Source organism: Hordeum vulgare, chromosome 2H, assembly GCF_904849725.1.
Source record: "Hordeum vulgare subsp. vulgare chromosome 2H, MorexV3_pseudomolecules_assembly, whole genome shotgun sequence".
Taxonomy (NCBI): domain Eukaryota; kingdom Viridiplantae; phylum Streptophyta; class Magnoliopsida; order Poales; family Poaceae; genus Hordeum; species Hordeum vulgare.
Genome location: NC_058519.1, coordinates 66,319,619 through 66,336,194, shown reverse-complemented (window position 1 = coordinate 66,336,194; position 16,576 = coordinate 66,319,619). Strand labels below are relative to the sequence as shown.

Here is a 16,576-nt window from a genome sequence, read left to right as displayed (position 1 = left end):
TCATTTACGTGAAAAATAAAAACAGATGCAACCACATCAGCACATACGCATCTTAAAGTATCACATAAAAAATGAATAATACATAACTAAAATTAAGCTAAATGAGTTCTAACAAAACTGATAATTTATTGCTAACATCTCATATAAACTGGAAAAATGTGCTACCGTGCTTTGCACATTCGTAAGTTGGCGGCTCTTTGGTATGAGTAGTGCTCGGTACAGCAGCATGGTGCGAAACGGCTGACCATGCAGCACCAGAGAACTGCAAAATTTGCTTCCCAAGAATGTATTCATTCACTCTTCGTCGCACCCAACCAATACCCTGCTACTGTAATGCTATACGTACCTAAGGCCCTGTTTGAAATCATCTAGATTATATAATTCAGTTTTTATAATCTATTATGTTTCCAAACAGGACAACTTATAGTGTAGATTATAAAAACTAGATGGATAGATTATTAAAAACTCATAATCTACTCTATACCAACTAAAATCAGATTATGGATTGCTAATGACCCATTACCCTTGTAAAGTTGAAGATAATAACATTTCTACCACCGTTACCCTCTTCTTTTAAAAAAAACAGAGGGTAGATAGGTCATTATGCAATGTAAAACCTGGATTACAGTTTATATAATCTGGCCTCCAAACATGTTCACCTAGATTATTTTTATAAACCAGATTACATAATTTATCTTCATAATCCAGATTATCATAATCTATTATGGTTCCAAACAGGGCCTAAGTTTATAGTGATTTTACAGGTAGGTAAATTTTAATTGAAGATTAAGGGGATGTGCCCCACCCCCTTAAAAATCAGTTAGGAAGAAAAAATTCTAGTCAACAATAACAGTGTATGATTTATACATTTAGCATTTTTGACCCTGGTATTAACTGCACTTTGGTTCAACGTCATCATCGGTTGAATACAGGTATTTTGTTTTCTCTTAACCATCTGCGGCTAATTATTATTTCATTATCTAAATATGTATTATACGTGTCAAAAAATATATGTTTAGAACTACATCTATGCAGAAATTTAGTGATATACTTTTCATGACATATAACATATATTTAATAGTTCAATCTTCGCAAACCGTCTTCATGCCCGGACGTAATATTCTGGAAGGGGTAGTGGTGCTTCATGAGACTTTGCATGAAATTCATTCAAAGAAATTTAACGGAGTGATTTTCAAAGTGGATTTCGAAAAAGCTTATGATAAAGTGAAGTGGTCCTTTTTGCAACAAACCTTGCGGATGAAGGGGTTCGACGAGCTTTGGCGAAAGCATGTAGACTCCTTTATTAGAAAAGGGAGTGTCGGAATTAAGGTCAACGATGACATTGGTCACTTTTTCCCGACACTAAAGGGGCTCAGGCAAGGGGATCCGATGTCCCCTATTCTTTTCAATATTGTTGCTGATATGTTGGCTCTTATGATTAAGTGCGTCAACGAAAAGGATCTTGTAGGTGGACTAGTCCCACATCTGGTAGATGGGTGTGTGTTTATTCTACAATATGCTGATGACACTATTCTCTTCATGGAGCATGATCTAGTGAAGGCTAGAAATTTAAAGCTCATCCTTTGCCTATTTGAGCAGCTATCGGGGCTGAAGATTAATTTCAATAAAAGTGAGTTGTTTTGTTTTGGTGAAGCCAAAAACCAACAACACAATTACAATCGGCTGTTTGGGTGTGAAGCTGGGGATTTACCTTTTACGTATTTAGGAATTCTCATACATCACCGTAAACTCTCCAATAAAGAGTGGAAATGCATAGAGGAGCGATTTGAAAAGAAACTTAGTAGTTGGAAAGGTAAGCTCCTTTCCTACGGTGGTAGGTTAGTGCTTGTTAATTCAGTATTAACGAGTATGCCTATGTTTCTCCTATCTTTTTTTGAGGTACCTGTGGGGGTGCGAAAAAGATTGAATTTCTACCGTTCCCGTTTCTTCTGGCAAAGTGATGAGGTTACAACTAAATATAGGTTGGCTAAATGGGACATTATCTGCCGGCCTAAAGAACAAGGGGGTTTAGGTATCGAAAATTTAGAGACAAAAAATAGATGTCTTCTCAGCAAGTAGCTGTTTCGACTATTTATGGAGTCCGAAGGGATGTGGGTACAAATTTTGAAGAGCAAGTACCTTCATTCCAAATCTTTATCTCAGGTTACGGCTAGACCACTAGATTCGCCTTTCTGGAAAGGTGTGATGCGGGTGAAAAACTCTTTCTTCAATAGAACGAGGGTTATCATTGGTAATGGTGAAAAGACTAGATTCTGGGAAGATTCCTGGCTAGGAGAATCGCCTCTAGCTCTTCAATACCCGCGGCTGTACCATATTGCCCGGCGACGACAAGTGACGGTGGCGGCAGTATTACGTGAGATACCCCTAAATATTCAATTTCGTAGATCTTTAGTCTGCGATAGATGGGCTACCTGGTTACATCTGGTTAGAAGGTTAATGGATGTTAACCTCTCTCACAGGTCGGATCGAATTTCCTGGAGTTTAACATCGAATGGGCTGTTTACAGTTAAACCCATGTATTTTGATCTCATAGACTCTGTACCTATTCCAAAATCGCAGCATATTTGGAAGATTAGAGTTCCTCTTAGAATTAAAGTTTTCTTGTGGTTTGTCCACAAGGGAGTTATTCTAACGAAAGATAATCTGGCCAAGCGGAATTGGAAGGGTAGTCCGAGATGCAGCTTCTGTCCGAGGGTAGAGAGTATTCAACACCCCTTTCTTGACTGTCCTATGGCTAAACTAGTTTGGCGCTCGATTCACATTGCTTTTAATATCCCCCCTGATAATTTGAACTCGTTATTTGAAACGTGGTTACAGGGAGTTGAGGTTCATTTGGCCAAACATATTCGTGTCGGAGCATGTGCTCTTTTATGGGTTATATGGAATTGCAGAAATGATTTGGTTTTTAACAGACTACGTGATATTCACTCTTTGTAGGTTATCTTTAAAACTACCGCACTGATCCACACATGGTCGTTACTCACTCCTGTGGCAGCCAGGGAGGCTATGGTTACTGGTGTGTCCGTTGAGAGATGATAGCACAGGGTATCTTTAACCGGTTTGGATGACGGCATATTAATAGGGTAGGTGTTTAAGCATCTAGATCTTTTAGTCATCTCCGGCTTGGACGCGAAGTTCGCCTTGTATCTTTTATTTTCGTACTTTGTTGCTTTTATCGTATTTGTACTATGTGAAGAATTGATTTGGATTAATATATGACTGCATGCATCAATTGATGCAGAGGCCGGGGCTAAGCCTTCTTTTCGAAAAAAATAACATATATTTAATTCATTAAATCGACTACCTAAAACTATACGAATGACTTATACACCGGAACGAAGATAGTACAACTCTTCGTGATTACAAGCTCAAAGAACAAACAACAAAAAGGGGGAAACCATTCCGTAGATTATCGACCGAAATGTTCTACTTCAGACATGAAAGTTGAAGAAACACAACAGCCGATGAAATCTGGACTTTAAGATCGGCAATATCAGCATCACGGCCTCCTTCAACCAGGCCCCATCGATCGACCTGGGGTTATTCAACTATTGTGTAAAGTCGTTGCTGCCTCCGAATAACCAGCCAGCCGCGTGCATCAGGGGCGGCTGTTGCACCGGCTACCGGCGTTTTTTTTTTTTTCAACTATTGTGTACACAGTACACACCTTCCGGACAAGCTGAAAGCTATGGCACACCAGCCGCAGCATGGGGTTATCAGACTTCACACGCATTTCAGTTTTCAGTTCACATCAACCATTTATTACTACTATTACATCTTATATACTCCCTCCGTACTAAAATTCTTGTCTTCCGTTTGTCTAAAAATTGAATGTATCTAAATACTAACACATGACTAGATAAATTCATATCTAAACAAATCAAAGACAAGAATTTTGGGACGGAGTGAGTAATAAACTGGAAGATGGAATGTGCTATGGTGTTTTACATTCATAAATTGGCAGTTATTTGGTACAGCATGGGCACAAAAAGTTAGTGCTGTTGCGCAATGCAAGAATAGACAGATAGCATCACTTCCGCCGATTGCAAAATTTATTTCCCAAAAAATTTCTCCTACTGCACTCTTCATCACACCCAAAAAAATAATAATGTATGCCATTGATAGCACTTTCACCGACACAACCAGAGATCGCAGTAATACAGAAGGATTTGGGTTTTCATACATCCTTACTAACATAATATACTGAGCTCCATTTAAGCAAAAGTTCAACGCTAGCAGCGGTTGAGTAACATTACTTTGTTTTTTTTATAACCATCTACGGCTAATTATTATTCCACAGCTCTTCATGATATACAATCTCAAGAAACAAGCAACAAAAAGGGAGAAACCATTCCATAGATTATCGATAAGAAATGTTTTACTTCAGCCATGAAAGTTGAAGGAACACAACAGCCGATGACATCTGGACTTTAAGATCAGCAATATCAACATCATGGCCTCCTTCAACCAGGCCCCATCGATCGACCTGGGGTTATGGAAGAATAAAGACCATAAGACAGAAAAAAAGGAGAGAAAAAAACAAGGGGTCAAAGTAAAGAAATGAAATGGTTGCAATATCACACCTGGTGATCTTCTTCAAGTCTGATCAGCTCAATTGACTCATCAATTCCCAGCCTTCCTCTGAAGATTGCGAGAGGGATTACCAAGGAATGGGCTGCTGCAGCCATAGCATCAATAGATGCTAGTTCACAATCATTTGCCTCCTTCAGAACGGTTTCTACAGCCTTAGCTAGCCGCTCATCCTGCTTCCCTCCTAAAAAACTTGTGTACACAACAGGCTTGAACCCAAACTCAGTGTTGACCCAGTCCAGTATTGGGTCAATTTTCTCCTTCTGTTTTTCTGCACACAAAAATAAGGAAGCATGAAAATTGTATTGAGGAACAAATGACAGACAGCATCAGCAATTTAATTATATGGATCTAAGTAGCCTGAAACCAGTTCATTCATGTTGAAGCACAATAACTGCGCCAACTTATGACAACAAAATTTGGCAAATTACCATAGACTCCTTTGGTAAGTTCATCATCGGCAGGTGAGCGGCAAAATACCAAATCTTGATGGAATTTTTGCATCAAATTGGCAATTATTTTCGTCCGTGTCAACGGAACTCTCTCCAGTGCAGTACAAGCAAGCTTCATAAGAGGCATAGTAAAAGGCCTGATTCCATCTTGTTCCTATGACAATAAGGAACTTTCAGTACCAGCGCCCATTGATCAAGAAGCTAGGGAATGAAGTATAGGAATACATTTTATTTCTTTTTGCAAGAAGTTAATTCAGATATAATCCTGCATTCCTCTATGGTGGCAGATCCAGTAAAGGCAAGTTGTTTTAACTTGTAACAACGTTGACAACTTGTAAATTATAAGTCATACAGCGGGGAACATTTGAAAGCAGCAACTCAGCCATCCAAAAACATAAATTTGCACAACTAAGTGAGTACTCCCTCTGTCCCAAAATAACTGTCTCAAACTTAGTATAAATTTGTACTAGAGCTAATACAAAGTTGAGACACTTATTTTGGGACGGAGGGAGTACTATCTAGTATCCTTACGTTCAGCTACTGCAGCATATGAATACAATTTATTTATTTCGATGAGAGGGGCGACATGGCCCCCGTTTTCATTAAGTATTAATACAATTTATGGGTATGTATAAGATATGACACACTGAGAGTACATCAGCTATCGAGTCTTGCTTTAATTTTATTGTAGGTACTGACGGTGGTAGTGTTCATTTTCAAGCTCTCTTGCCTTTGTACAGATCAGAAGCGAAAATTCAACTCTAATACATGCCCTATAGTCCCCAGAAGGCAATGGACTGTGCATTCTGCATAAATGCAATGAACCTACACCAGCAGACTATAGCACAGCGACTGATATTGTGCGATTTCATCCACCATATTGGGTTTTGCTTTAGTTTCATTTTCAATCTATGTTGCCTCTCTAGAGATCAGAGGTGCAAATTCAACTCCAAAGCGCTATTCTACACATAAGGCAACGAACTACCTTTTATGCATAAACGGAACAGATCTATGCTGATGGACTGCAGTATGGGTATTGTTTATTCGTTTCCTTAAACTTATGGGCAAACAACAATTCAGGTCATTTAGAACTTCTCATGAAACGATAAAGGGCGAAGAAACGAGAATGTTAAAAGCAATTCAGTCGTGAGGTTCAAGTCATCTGTGCACTAACTAGTATGATGAAAACCTAGATCCAAAAGATTTGAAATGTAAAATAGAATGAAATGCTCACTAAATCCTCACATAATTCACTATTGCTCCGTGCCAGTTAAATCGGCGAGACCGGGGTCAAACTAACCGCTAACCATACCATTTCATTCGAGCCATTTTGCTAATTGCAACAGTACGCTGTGAGCAGAGATGAGGCATCCATACAAACCATAACACAGAACCCTACCCTAATGATCTCAAACTGAAGTACAGTATCACAGCCGAGATCAGCCAAACAACAGAACAATGAGGAGAGTAGAGGAGGAGAGGCAGTGGGGGTTAAGAACCTGGTACTCCCACTCGGCGGCGACGGCCATGGCGAGCTTGCGCGAGTGCAGCTTGAGCGGGCGCTTTGCGGGCGTCTTGAGGGTGCGGTAGTCGAGCATGACCGTCCACCCGTTGCCGTCGTCGGCGCGGCGCACGGTGGCGTCGCGGTAGAACCGCTTCCCCACCACGGACCCCGTCATGAACGACATGGGCATCGCCACCGAGGTCTCGTCCCGCGTCGCGGAGGAGGACGGCTTCCTCACGTAGATCGCCTCGCCCCCCGCCTCCTCCCCGCCCGGCCCCGGTGACGCCTCCGCCGCCGTCCCAAAAAGCCGCCGGCCGCCCGCGCATCGCCGCAGCAGGAGCAGGCGGCGGCCCGCCAGTGTCGTCGCCATTCCTCTGCCTGGTCGCCGCTTCACCTGGGCCTCTCTCTCCCAAATGTACTGAGTACAAAAGTATCACGAACCCAGCCCATGTCATGGTGTAAGCCCAACAGGCTACCTCCGGCCCAGTAAGGCCCATCGCGGAGGCCCGGAGAACGTTCCAGACGCATCTGACCTTGCCCTCACCGGTCACCGCCCCCACGCGGGCCCGGTTCGTCTCCACGGCGCCAAAGAGGCGACCAGCGACTCGGACCGAATCCCCCAACTTTAGTCCTGCCTTTCCATCCACCCCACATCGCAAACCCTGCACGCTACGGCGACCGGCGCCGCGTGAGATCTCGAACCCCGACAGACGGCGCATGCGCTCGCCGTGACCGGACCTCGCGCCATGGCCATCGCGGAGGCATCCCCCTTCGCGGACCTACCCTTCCCCGACGACCTGCCGGAGTTCCCGCACGGCCCCGGCGGGGTCGGGGACGACGCCTTCGGGCTGGATGGCTTCAACCTCGACGATCTGGACATAGACTTCGACTTCGACCTCGACCTCGACCTCCTCCCCACCGACGACGTGCAGCTCCCCTCGTCCCCGCCGCCGCTCGCCACGTCATCGTCCTCGGCCGGGTCGCCGGGCGGGGGCGGGGGCGGGGACTCCTCCTCCGGCTCCGGTGGCGGAGCGGACGGCGGCCTGAAGAACGACGAGTCCTCGGAGACGTCTTCGAGGAGCGCGAGCGCTGGGAGCGACGGCAAGGCTAGGGATGGAGTTGAGGGTGAGGACGTCAAGCGGCGTGCGCGGCTGGTGCGGAACCGGGAGAGCGCGCACCTGTCGCGGCAGAGGAAGAAGCAGTACGTGGAGGAGCTGGAGGGCAAGGTCAAGGCCATGCAGGCCACCATCGCCGACCTCTCCACCAGGATCTCCTGCGTCACCGCCGAGAACGCCGCTCTCAAGCAGCAACTGGCCGGTGCCGGTGGCGCAGGCGTCCCGCCGCCGTTGCCCATGTACCCGGGATTGTACCCTTTGCCGCCGCCATGGATGCACCCGGCTTATGCGATGGGAGCGCGCGGCTCCCAAGTGCCGCTCATGCCGATACCTCGGCTGAAAACCAAGCAGCCTGCGTCGGCTGCCGCAGAGCCACCGGCCAAGAAGTCTAGGAAGACCAAGAAGGTTGCCAGTGTCAGTCTTCTTGGGTTGCTGTTCCTGATGATGCTCTGTGGGTGTTTGGTTCCTGCGGTAAATCGGATGTATGGTGCAGTTGATTCTCGAGAAGGAATTGTGCTTGGTCCATCACAATCACGTCATGGGAGGGTTCTGGCTGTTGATGGGCCTCGAGATAGTGTCTCGGAAGGTGTTGATTCGGAGTTGCCACATAATTCAAGTCAGACGCTTCCGGTGTTGTTGTATATTCCGAGGAATGGGAAGCATGTGAAGATCAATGGAAATCTGGTTATCCAGTCTGTTGTTGCGAGTGAGAAAGCTTCTTCACGCATGTGTCACTCTGATGGGAAGAGTTCATGTAACCAAGGACAAGAAGACACTAGTCTGGCAATTCCTGGCCATGTGGCTCAGTTGAATTCTGGAGAAGTCATGGAATCTGCTAAAGCAATAAAAAATAAACTGATGGCTTTACCTGCTGGAGATGGAAGCATATACAGAGAGGATGATGAATTACTGCCACAATGGTTTAGTGAAGCAATGTCAGGTAAGGATGCTACAAGAAGTTACATACTGCTTTAGATTTGAGAAATGAATTCCTTATGTGCGTGTGCCACGTCGGTTTTATACTTGTTATCATACTGTGACCTTGATACGAATATAACAGTCACTAGCTGATGCAACTTCCTAATAGATAATGTTTGATGTTTGCAAGTTACTTAGCCGACATAAGGGTGTCAGTTTTCGGGAAATATTATCTAGTGGATGCCTCTGTTCGGATCAGTAGACAACTTGAAAATGGCTACCATGTGAAGTATGCACAGCAAGGCGATCATGGACTTATATAGTTATGCGTCACTTGAATACTTGATCAATGAACGCATTCCAAGAGCTTATGTTTGGTGTATTATTGCCTTGTGCAGTTGCAACAATTGCTAATGCAGCGTATTATACAACCTGTGCTCGTGCATGTATGCAGTATCAGTAATTCAGTATGCATGTTAACATAAATATTACTTGTGGAGTGATGCAGCATATAAAAATGTAGCATGTCCCTAAGAACTTCATTGCTCTTGAAATAATTTGACTAACCCAATGTAATATGCTTAGTTGAACATGATAGAGCATGTAATTGACCGTACCAGTAACATGTTTTTAGTTGTCCAAATTGTGTAGCATACATTTCTAAAAGTGTTAGCATTGAGGATATGTGATGTGCTACCTCAGTTGCAATTGTGCAGTTATATGCATGTATGTATTGAAATTTTTTAGAAAATTAAATTGTAGCTTGACATTAGGGATCTATTCCTGTAGGAAAAATAGGTGCTATCTCAGACACCTTTGTTCAATTGAATTCAATTAAACCTGTAATTGACTGCAGTTAGTTACTGCAACTGGTCTGTTCCCTCATTTGCTGATGGTTGTTGCTTATTAACATACAACATTGGTGGTTGTGGACTATTACGGCATTATAAATTTAACTCATCCCTAAGAACTTCATTGATGAAAGCTCTAGAGATAGTCTGACGAAATCCAGTGTAAAATGAATAAATGATATAGCTGGGTTTGATAGAGCATGTAATTGATTGTACCAATAGCATGCTTTTTGTTAGTTTGCTTAAGTTCTGCCGGTTCTGGGTGTGTAGTTGTGACACCCGAATTGTGTGGCAATGTGATGTGCTACCTCAGTTGCCATTGTACAGCTATACATATATATGTGGAAAATTGAATTGTAGCTTGACGTTAGGGATCTGATCCTGTAGGAAGAAGTGTATGCTATCTCAGTTGCTTTTGAACAGTTGCATTCAATTTGTACACTGTTACTCCAAGTAGATTATTTCTTCACTTGCTGAAAGCTATTCCTTCCCATTGTTTTGCAGGTCCTATGTTGAGCTCCGGAATGTGCACCGAAGTGTTCCAGTTTGATATATCCCCGACCACCATTGTTCCTGTCTACTCCAGTGCTATGCCCAATACATCACATAACTCCACGGAGAACGTCCCCTCCAGTCAATCCCATAAGGTCAAGAACAGAAGGATTTTACATTCCATGGCCATTCCCCTAAAAGGTTCAACATCCAACCACACTGATCACCTCAAAGCGCACCCCAAGAACGAGAGCTTTGCTGGAAACAAGCCGGCCTCATCCGTGGTGGTCTCTGTCCTGGCCGACCCAAGAGTGGATGCCGATGGGAGGATCTCTTCGAAGTCATTGTCGCGTATATTTGTTGTAGTCCTTGTTGACAGTGTAAAGTATGTCACTTACTCATGCGTCCTGCCGTTCAAAACCCATAGCCCTCATCTTTGAGCTGAGTTTTCACCGGAGCGGTGTGTGTTTAGGTTATGCCGATTAACAGGACTGGAATTGTTCACAAAGGAATTGATGTTTTGTGTATGTGAATAGAGTTGCAGTTAATTAACTCAAATAATCAGTTAACTGTTTATTATTACCATATATGGGCCTTTATATGTTTTTCTATCTCTGTCGCAGTTTCATTTTCCAAACTTGGCTAAGGTGATCAAAATCGATGCCCTAGTCTTCTGTGATCTTGTCACAATATTGCAAGATACTGATGCGAGTAGGGTATGGTCTTGTAAAGATTTGTAGAATTAGAAGAACTTTCTCAAGAAGATAAAAACGAGCAAATGGGTGATGAGTGTAAACTCGATGGGACAAAGATTTGTAGAATTAGAAGAACTTTCTCGAGAAGATAAAAAGGAGCAAATGGGTGATGGGTGTAAACTTGATGGGACAAAGATTTGTAGAATTAGAAGAACTTCCTCGAGAAGATAAAAAGAAGCAAATGGGTGATGAGTGTAAACTCGATGGGACAAAGTTTTGTAGAATTAGAAGAACTTTCTCGAAAAGATAAAAAGGAGCAAATGGATGATGAGTGTAAACTCGATGGGACAAATATTTGTACAATTAGAAGAATTTTTTCTAGAAGATAAAAAGGAGCAAATGGGTGATGAGTGTAAACTTGATGGGACAAAGATTTGTAGAATTAGAAGAACTTTCTCGAGAAGATAAAAAGGAGCAAATGGGTGATGAGTGTGAACTCCATGGGACATGGACTATGTTACAATTTGGGAGCAACTCTAGCAGAGTTGTCATATTGGCCCGATCCTAATATTGTGATTTTCAGCCAAAATGGCACTCAAACAGAGTCATCATACGCCTTTGAGTCGTCATATTTATGTAGCGTTGAGCCTATGAGCCTCATCTATGAAGGATGTGGGCTTTGATTTGGAGCACACATTTTACTGAGGGCGCTCCATGTCGAGCCTGTAAGCAATTAGACCACATGTCATCCGTTAGTTGCCCATGCTGGTGGAAAGTTTCACCTCACTCCTTAACCTTCGACGCTGGTCTTCGGTGATTTCATCAAAAATTTTCCGCCACCCATCATGTTTTCTTGCCGCCCGTGGCTATAAAAAGCCCCATAGCCTTCACTTCACTTCACTTCACGTTGCCCACATCCTACACTTCACTTCTTATCGCCCACAACCTACACTATCATCGTTGGTAGACTAGGTGATGTTCTCAAAGAAGCGGGATTGGAGGAGAAGGTTAAAGTGCAAAAACATATGATTTTATGACAATGTATATGTAGGGTACTAACTATGTTTGTCAAGTAAATCTCATGTGTTAGTCCCCATATGACAAATGTGTGTGGATCACGAAAGCTGGAAATACACATGACTCAAGAAAGAACATACAAGAGGGTAACAACATCATTTTACTTTCTCGAGTATAGGGATCTCATACTATTAGTAGGGGGTCGATTGGGTTAGTAGAAGATTTGCTCGAATCGTCACAAATTCTAAATACTTCAGCCGAACCATTCTTTAACATTTTGATTTTATCCACTATACTTCTCCTAGACATATTCATGCACGTGGCAATGTCCCTTTTCTACCAAAATCATCACTGGGTGGCCGGATGTCCGGGATGATGCCAAAAATCCAGACTGGTTGCATAGAGAAGGTGTTATGTTGCATCATTCCTACGACCGGATGTCTGGGTCCGGCGTGCTACCCTTAGCTGATTTCCAGGTCTCCCTCGGAAATCCGACACCCTCTAACCCAAAACTATTTTGTTTCAGTATTTTTGCTTCCCGGATGTCCGGGACACCTCGTCAAAGTTCTCAGAATCGCGACTCAAGTCTTGGAATCTTACAAACTTACGATCTAAACTAGCCCCTCTGATTCTACAATTTTGCTTTTAGAATCTAAGTTTCTACGATCCTGGTAGTTATGATTCTATGATTCATGATCCTAGCAACGAAGCTGTGATCCAATTCAGAATCGTGATTCTAACAACTTTAACCGCCGTAAATTCGTCCCTACATGTCTAAGGCTATCTGGTTCTGGGTGTTCGCTCGCCAGATGTCAGACACTTGGATGGATGTCCGTCACCTTGTTGTGTGCCCGGATGTCTGACTGAGCCCCATAAATCAAGTCCAACTCCCACAAAACCTCAGTTGTTATAGCTCTGTGTTCGCCGAATGTCTGGCACCTTATTGTGCTCCTGGATGTCCTGCTCACCCCCGGAAATCTGGCCCCACTCCTCCATAACCATAGCTATGCTAGCCATGCTTTCGCCGGATGTCCGGGCCTCACTACCAGATGTCCGAGCCTTCGTGAACTTCCGGATGTGGAGGTCCATGTTATCTGCTCTGCTTAGTGTTATTAGTATGGCATTTCTTCTATGCCGGATGTTCTCCCTCTGGCCCGGATGTACGGAACGTCCGGGTCACTTACACGACAACAACCATATTTGCACTAGCACTATATATTGCCTTCTACTACTCTGGGATAAGGTTGACCATTCACTTTGAGCTATCCGTAGAACACATTTTACACTCTCTCACATCCTCATACACTAAATCCAAGATCGCTGAGGCATTTGAGAGATTTAGTGAGAGGTTCTCCAATCAAATGATAGATCCATTCCTTGCCCTTCTCTTGACCAAAGGAATTCATTATTTGAGCATGTTTTGAGATTTCCCCATCATTCTTGTTACTCTTGGAGGCTGGAGACTCATAGGCGGTAGAAGTTCTTTGGAGAGGAATTAATCGTTTTGATTAGCCCCAGAAATTTTGTGAGGGTTTGTAGACCACCCCAAGGTCTACCACTAGTGGTTGAGAAACACCTTTGTGTTGTTGTCTCAAGGAGAGAATCTGGTGAGCCTTCGTGGCATTGGTGTGCCTTCGTGGTAACATCCACTTCTCTAAACGGTGATGTAGCTTCCCTGTAATGAAGTGGACATCGGCATACATCCCCGTCTCTCAGAGTTGCGGTTATTCCTAACCCTAGATCCCTAATTGTGGTTACTTGTCTCTTTGTATTTACTTGCATTATATTGTGCTTGCCTATATAAATACTTGTTGCGCTAGTTCGTCTTCTTAGCACCAATATAACCTTTGCAATTGTTAGGCTTAGTTTCATATTCCGCAATATTGCCTAAAATTGATAAGTAACAATCAAAATTTGTAATTGTACCTATTCACCCCCCCTTTAGGTCCATCTAGATCCTTTCAGAAGCGTTGCTAAAATTATACCATCCATTTTGTTTATACATAAGGATTTTTGCAAGGGTTATTGTATGTGTTCCCAAAATGGTTAGCATAATTTTGGCAATTAGGTAGTGAGAAACCGACGCCTCAACTACAAGTGATGCATGGAGAAGCAAAATCAATGTAGTGCTCATGGTCATACAATTTCATATGATTTCAAAAATCGTTGTCTGAATGTTGTTGTCGCTAGAATAGGCACCCAAAGCTGAAATCACCACCGGCTTTGGTAGCTCATTGAAATTGCCGTCTCCCTCGATGCAGTGCTCATGGTCATCCAAGCCCTCGTCGTCGTGCTTGGTAATTTGTTCTCCTCAACAGATGCAAAAGAGAGAGAGAGAGAGAGGTGTTTTTGGGGGTGAGTCCCTGTCAAGCGGGTTGTGATGATGGCGTCATCATCGTACACTTCTGCATTACAACCCAACTAAGACCTATTCAATCGATCGTGCCACACGTAATCAACACTCTTTTTTTCTTTTTCTTATACTTCCCCTTAAGATTCTTAGACACCTCGTTATGATTATCTGTAAAGGTTCGAGCTAATTGAATGTTGTTGGTTTAATCATATATGTATTGGAGATTGGGGGAAAAGAGTGTCCCACTAACGAGTGTGTCCCATGATATGGAGGCAACCATTTTAGCGAAGGGATAATTTCACATGAAAACCAACATTCATTGGAAACTATGTTTTCAAGTTCCGAAAAAATCTCAAAAAATATGAGATGTTAGGACGATGATGTTCTGCTATCATGCTAAAATTCAAGTTCAAACACATTATGTCACTATTCACTGTTAAGTTTGTTTTTTCATAGCTTTCATCCCGTAATGTGTTCCAACTTGGAATTTACATGGCAATTGAACAACACCCTCTTAACATTTGTACTCTTTTCAGATTTCTTCAAAACTTACAAATGTGGTTTCCACAAAGTTTTTGTTCAAGTGTTGCTTTCCATGTGATATTCTCTTTTTAGCGAATTTGTGTTTGCACGTTCCCTCGACAACCTTCACATCAAAACAAAGCATGCGATAAACCTCCATATCTGTACGGAGTGCACTGATATGGAGGTTGCCAACATGGTGACTGTGTTAGAGTTGCTCTTACGAACTAAAACCCACCACTACCGGCGCGAACAACACTGACCAACCAAATCATATCATCACTGATGGGCGAGTGGCACATTTGTGCCTTCAGGATAGTGATGACATCTTTAACAATGGCTCGCTCAAAACCGGTTAGTGATGAAAATCGAGTACTAACCACTGACTCGTCACTGATATTCACGCTGCCCCGTCAGTGAGCATCATATTTGCGGGTTGTGGGCGTTGGTTTGGAGCACGTGTCATCCGCCAATCGCCCGTGCCGACGGGAAGTTTCACCACCCTCCTCAACCTACCGTGACAGCATGTGGCAATTTTACCATCACTTTTTCTCACCATTTTTCATGTTTTCTCGCCACCGACAGCTATAAAAAATGCCACAACCTCCAGCTCAGTTCACGTCGTGCCATCCTTCACTTCTCACCGCCCACAACCTCCATTGTCATCACTAGTAGGTGTTGTTCTCGGAGGAGGGTCTATATTGGAGGAAGAAGCATTGGTAAAAATTATGCCATAAAATTTGGGAATACATAAGTATTTTTGAAAATATTGTCATATATGTCCAAAAAGTGGTCATAAGGTGAAATTGCCACCGAATTTGGTAACCTGCGGGAATCGTCCACGCCTTCGATGTAGTGCTCATGGTCGTCCAGGCCCTCATCATCGTGCTTGGGTTAAGTCAGCATTGTTGGTTTAATTGATCATATGAGTATTGGAGATCGGGGAAAAAGTATGGTGATATCTCCTTTTTGTTGATCCGATATTGGAACAAGAAAGGGTATCTCACATCTATTTCCGCAGAGGTGATCGTCAGTATCGAACCCACGAGAGCAAGACTCTGATGACCCACAAGTATAGAGAATCAATTGTAGTCCTTTTGATAAGTAGAAGTGTCGAACCCAACGAGGAGCAGAAGAAAATGACAAGCGCTTTTCAACAAGGTATTCTGTGCAAGTGTTGTATATAACAATGATACATAGTTTTGTAGCAAGATAATTTGTAACAAGTAACAAGTACAATAGTAACAAAGGTGCAGCAAGGTGGCCCAATCCTTTTATAGCAAAGGATAAACCTGAAAGTTCTCTTATATAAAGCAAAGTGTTATCGAGGACACATGAGAATTGTTGTCTAGTCACGGTCATCATGTTTAGTTGATTCACGTTCGTTACTTTGATAATTTGATATGTGGGTGGTAACCCGCAAGTGTAGGGGATCGTTTGTAGCATTTTTTTGATAAGTAAGAGTGGCGACCCAACGAGGAGCTAAAAGTAGAATTAATAACCTCTCAAATTCTATCGATCACCAATACAACTCTACGCACGCTAATGCTTACTTTACCTAGAACGAGTATGAAACTGTTTTGCAGGAAGGAAACTATAAGTACTTAGTAGGTGTGATAGATAGTTTTGCAGGAAAATAAAGAACAAGTAAATAAAATTTAGTTTCTATTTAGATAAATATTAATAAGTAAGTTGTTTAGTAGAAAGCTTTTTGTGTAACGCAAGAGAAAGATTGTCCATAGGCAATTGACTATAACATGATAGATACTTATCATTGCAATGAGGGAGAGGCATACGCTAACACACTTTCCGTACTCGGATCCAATGCACTTATGATTAGACCTCTAGCAAGCATCCACAATGTGACAGCCTGATGCCGACGTTTCAGAAGATTCCCCTTCTATTCCGTTTTCGTCGTGTGTCTATTTTCTTTTGTCGCATCATCATCGCATCATTCACATCATCTGCATTGCATCGGCATCTCCGTTGCTGTCAGTTTTCAAAACTTGCATCCGTTGTTAGTTGTCGATTCTCGTCGTTGTGTGC

The 16,576-nt window shown here is 42.9% G+C and overlaps 2 protein-coding genes across 2 annotated transcripts; one reads left to right on the top strand and one right to left on the bottom strand.

Moving 5' to 3' along the window:
* Positions 1-4,189: 4,189 nt before the first annotated feature.
* On the bottom strand, positions 4,190-6,947 carry LOC123425034 (ATP synthase mitochondrial F1 complex assembly factor 2). Its single transcript, XM_045108706.1, has 4 exons — positions 6,563-6,947; positions 5,043-5,217; positions 4,605-4,882; positions 4,190-4,507 (listed from the first exon to the last, which is right to left on the bottom strand). The coding sequence occupies exons 1-4, from the start codon at positions 6,935-6,937 to the stop codon at positions 4,400-4,402; spliced, it is 936 nt and encodes a 311-aa protein (XP_044964641.1). The 5' UTR covers positions 6,938-6,947; the 3' UTR covers positions 4,190-4,399.
* Positions 6,948-7,177: 230 nt separating this feature from the next.
* LOC123425033 (bZIP transcription factor 60-like) lies at positions 7,178-10,501 on the top strand. The gene is made up of 2 exons (XM_045108705.1): positions 7,178-8,622; positions 9,956-10,501. The coding sequence occupies exons 1-2, from the start codon at positions 7,314-7,316 to the stop codon at positions 10,381-10,383; spliced, it is 1,737 nt and encodes a 578-aa protein (XP_044964640.1). The 5' UTR covers positions 7,178-7,313; the 3' UTR covers positions 10,384-10,501.
* The last annotated feature ends 6,075 nt before the right edge of the window (positions 10,502-16,576 follow it).

Coding starts and splice junctions, on each gene's coding strand:
- LOC123425033 (XM_045108705.1), top strand. CDS start 7,314: ATGGCCATCGCGGAGGCATCCCCCTTCGCGGACCTACCCTTCCCCGAC. Junction 8,623..9,955: donor GTTTAGTGAAGCAATGTCAG/GTAAGGATGCTA, acceptor ATTGTTTTGCAG/GTCCTATGTTGAGCTCCGGA.
- LOC123425034 (XM_045108706.1), bottom strand. CDS start 6,937: ATGGCGACGACACTGGCGGGCCGCCGCCTGCTCCTGCTGCGGCGATGC. Junction 4,883..5,042: donor ACTTACCAAAGGAGTCTATG/GTAATTTGCCAA, acceptor TTTTGTGTGCAG/AAAAACAGAAGGAGAAAATT. Junction 4,508..4,604: donor GACTTGAAGAAGATCACCAG/GTGTGATATTGC, acceptor CCATAACCCCAG/GTCGATCGATGGGGCCTGGT.